Source organism: Miscanthus floridulus, chromosome 18 (assembly GCF_019320115.1).
Source record: "Miscanthus floridulus cultivar M001 chromosome 18, ASM1932011v1, whole genome shotgun sequence".
NCBI classification, from domain to species: domain Eukaryota; kingdom Viridiplantae; phylum Streptophyta; class Magnoliopsida; order Poales; family Poaceae; genus Miscanthus; species Miscanthus floridulus.
This window is the reverse complement of record NC_089597.1, coordinates 53,326,282-53,329,415: the sequence shown is the minus strand read 5'-3', so window position 1 is coordinate 53,329,415 and position 3,134 is coordinate 53,326,282. Positions and strand designations below refer to the sequence as shown.

The 3,134-nt window shown below is 45.4% G+C and overlaps 1 protein-coding gene across 1 annotated transcript; it reads left to right on the top strand.

The window, feature by feature from the left end:
- The first annotated feature begins 225 nt into the window (after positions 1-225).
- LOC136523847 (uncharacterized) lies at positions 226-636 on the top strand. The gene has a single exon (XM_066517390.1). The coding sequence runs from the start codon at positions 226-228 to the stop codon at positions 634-636; it is 411 nt and encodes a 136-aa protein (XP_066373487.1).
- Positions 637-3,134: the final 2,498 nt, after the last annotated feature.

Below are 3,134 nucleotides of genomic sequence, written 5' to 3'. Positions count from 1 at the left end.
TTTTTAGCACACTCTCATGAACTCGCAAACATACATTAATACACATTTCGTCAATATAATTCATAAATATAATAAATATAATATATATATATACCGGCAGTTTAGAATTAATGGAGTGTTGGCGACGGACGATGGTGGACAGCGACGCTGGATCGAGGCACGGGGGCTCCTGGCCGGGCGCGGCGTCGTCGGGGCTACTCCGGCGAGGTGTGGGTGGGCGTCGGGATGCCCTCCGGTGACGAAGAAGGCGCGGCATCGGGCCAGGGTGGCCCGGGAAAGCGAAATCGGCGGCGGCGTGACGCGCGCGCGGTGTCGGGGGCAGCCAGGGGCTCCTCCTTGAGGGGCGCGGCGTCGGGGCTACTCCGGCGAGGTGGGCGGGCGTCGGGGTGCCCTCCTATGAGGAAGGTGGCGTCGGGGGTGGCCGGGAAGGCGAAATCGGCGGCGGCGTGGCGCGCGCGCGGCGTCGGGGGTGGCCGAGGGCTCCTCGGTGAGGGGCGCGGTGTTGGGGTTACTCCGGTGAGGTGGGCGAGCCTCGGGGTGCCCTCCGGTGAGGAAGGCGGCGTCGGGGGTGGCCGGGGAGGCGAATCGGCGGTGGCGGAGCTCTGGGGACGCGCTGAAGACGAAGACGATCGATGAGGAGGAAGAGAGAAGGGAAGCGGCGGTATATAGGAGAGGGACCTTTAGTCCCGGCTCCATCCACCGCCCGGGACTAAAGCACCTTTAGTCCCGGCTCCTGTCACCAGCCGGGACTAAAGGGGGGACCTTTAGTCCCGGCTGTTGGAAGGAGCCGGGACTAAAGGATTTTTTGATGGGCCGCCAAATGCAGCCCACCTTTAGTCCCAGCTGGTGGCAGGAGCGGGGACTAAAGGTGGACTATATTTTCATTTCCCGCCAACTTTTAAGCAGATCAGTTTATTTTATATATGTTTTGTATTTAAATGTTTAAGTCTTATTATTTGCGCAGTAAATTCAATACTAGGCATAATTTTTTTAGAAAAAGTAATAAACTTTATTTTCATTTACTGCACACAAAAAAAATATGTGACCTAAACTATTGTGTTTTTTTATTATAAATGTTGAACATAATGCAACTAATACTCACTATTTTCGTTAATGCAAAAATGTAGACTTTAATTGAAATTATTAAATTTATTGGTTTTCGACAGGAAATTAGTTTTCACGTAATTGTAACGTAAATCTTTAGGTTCTTCATTAATCATTGTATAATTAATCAACTGGAAATTCAATTAAATTTAAAAAAGTACCAAACCACCTCAGAAAAATCTCAAACTTGGTGGTGGCTACACACAGGGCATTTGTAGTCTTGAGAAAAAGTTTGGGACCAATCCGAGACTGGAAAGCAAATGGACTTCAGAGTCCCAGAGAACCTAGGTGTATAGATAGGGTTCGACGAAAGGTTCTATATATCTCTGTGAAGCACGTCGACTCCGCCTATATCAAAATGGCTTGAAATTTTTTTGGCAGTCATTTACACCCAAAATATGGCCCCACACAAGATCTTAGATTTTTCTGATAATTATTTTTGTTATTACATTTTTCTTTGTGCCGCGTGAGACGAAATACGGTGAATTACATATTGAAAACAATATAATTTTGCATCAACCTCCACAAATATTTGTCTCCTAGGGCACAATAGACCATTTGGCAAAGTTTGGCACCATTCCGGATCATTTAGGGGTGGACCCAGGTCAATGTATAATTAATCGGTGAATTCGCGCGAAAATTCAATTAAAGTGAAAAAAGTACCAAACCACCTCAGAAAAATCTCAAACTTGGTGGTGGCTACACATAAGGCATTTGAAGTCTTGAGAAAAAGTTTTAGCCCAATCCAACACTAGAAAGCACATGGACCTCAGAATCCCAAAGAACCTAGGTGTATAGATAGGGTTCGACGAAAGGTTCTATATACCTCTGTGAAGCACGTCGACTCCGCCTATGTCGAAATGGCTTAAAATTTTTTTGGTAGTCATTTACACCCAAAATATGGCCCCACATAAGATCTTAGGTTTTTCTGATAATTATTTTTATTATTATATTTTTCTTTGTGCCGTGTGAGACGAAATACGGTGAATTACATATTCAAAACAATATAATTTTGCATCAACCTCCACAAATATTTGTCTCCTAGGGCACAAGAGACCATTTGGCAAAGTTTGGCACCATTCCGGATCTTTTCGGGGGTGGACTCAGTTCAACGTATAATTAATCGATGAAGTCGCGTGGAAATTCAATTAAAGTGAAAAAATTACCAAACCAATTCAGAAAAATCTCGAACTTGGTGGTGGCTTCACACTGGGCATTTGAAACCCTGATAAAAGTTATGAGATCAATCAGGCACTAGAAAGCACATGGACCAGAAAATTCAAAGTATAGTTAACAAAAGAATATAATCAATTAAAGGGTCTTTTCTCTTATTAAATAAATGTTTGGGTGCTTTCTTGTCGAGAAAGTGACTTAGTTCAGATGGCTAGCTAGTGCACTGCGGTTTGGACCTTGGCTATGAGGTCGTGGGTTCAATGCCTGGCTGCCCCATTTTTTTGTCCAGTGTGACTATATTATTTTATCAAGAAAGATTGTATCCCGGTTATAGCCCAGAGCCGGGACTAATGGTCATCCTTTAGTCCCGGCTGGAGCCTCAAGCCGGGAGTAAAGATTTATTCCTGGCTGGAGGGTCCAGCTGGGACTAAAGGATAACCTTTAGTCCCGGCTCTGGGCTATAACCGGGATTAATTGTTGCCTGCCGTCGCCACACACTTGGGGCAGGAACTTTGTATCCTTGTTTGAGGATACAACCAGGACTAATAGTCCCTTTAGTCCCGAACATAAAAATACCGGGACTAAAGGCAAAAATAGAGGCAGGATGAATGGTCTGTTTTCTAGTAGTGACATGGGCCGCACAATCAGACGTGGCCCAGCCCACAAGATCAAGGCATGCATGGCGTTGCTCGGCGTGCACCACAAACTATTGTATAGTACCAAATATGATACTTTCCTTATAACCCTGCCCCTCCAGACTATATAAGGAGAGGCAGGGGTCCCCTAGTGGACACGATCGATACATCTCAATGCAATACATCAGAACACAAGATGTAGGTATTACGTCATACTGACGG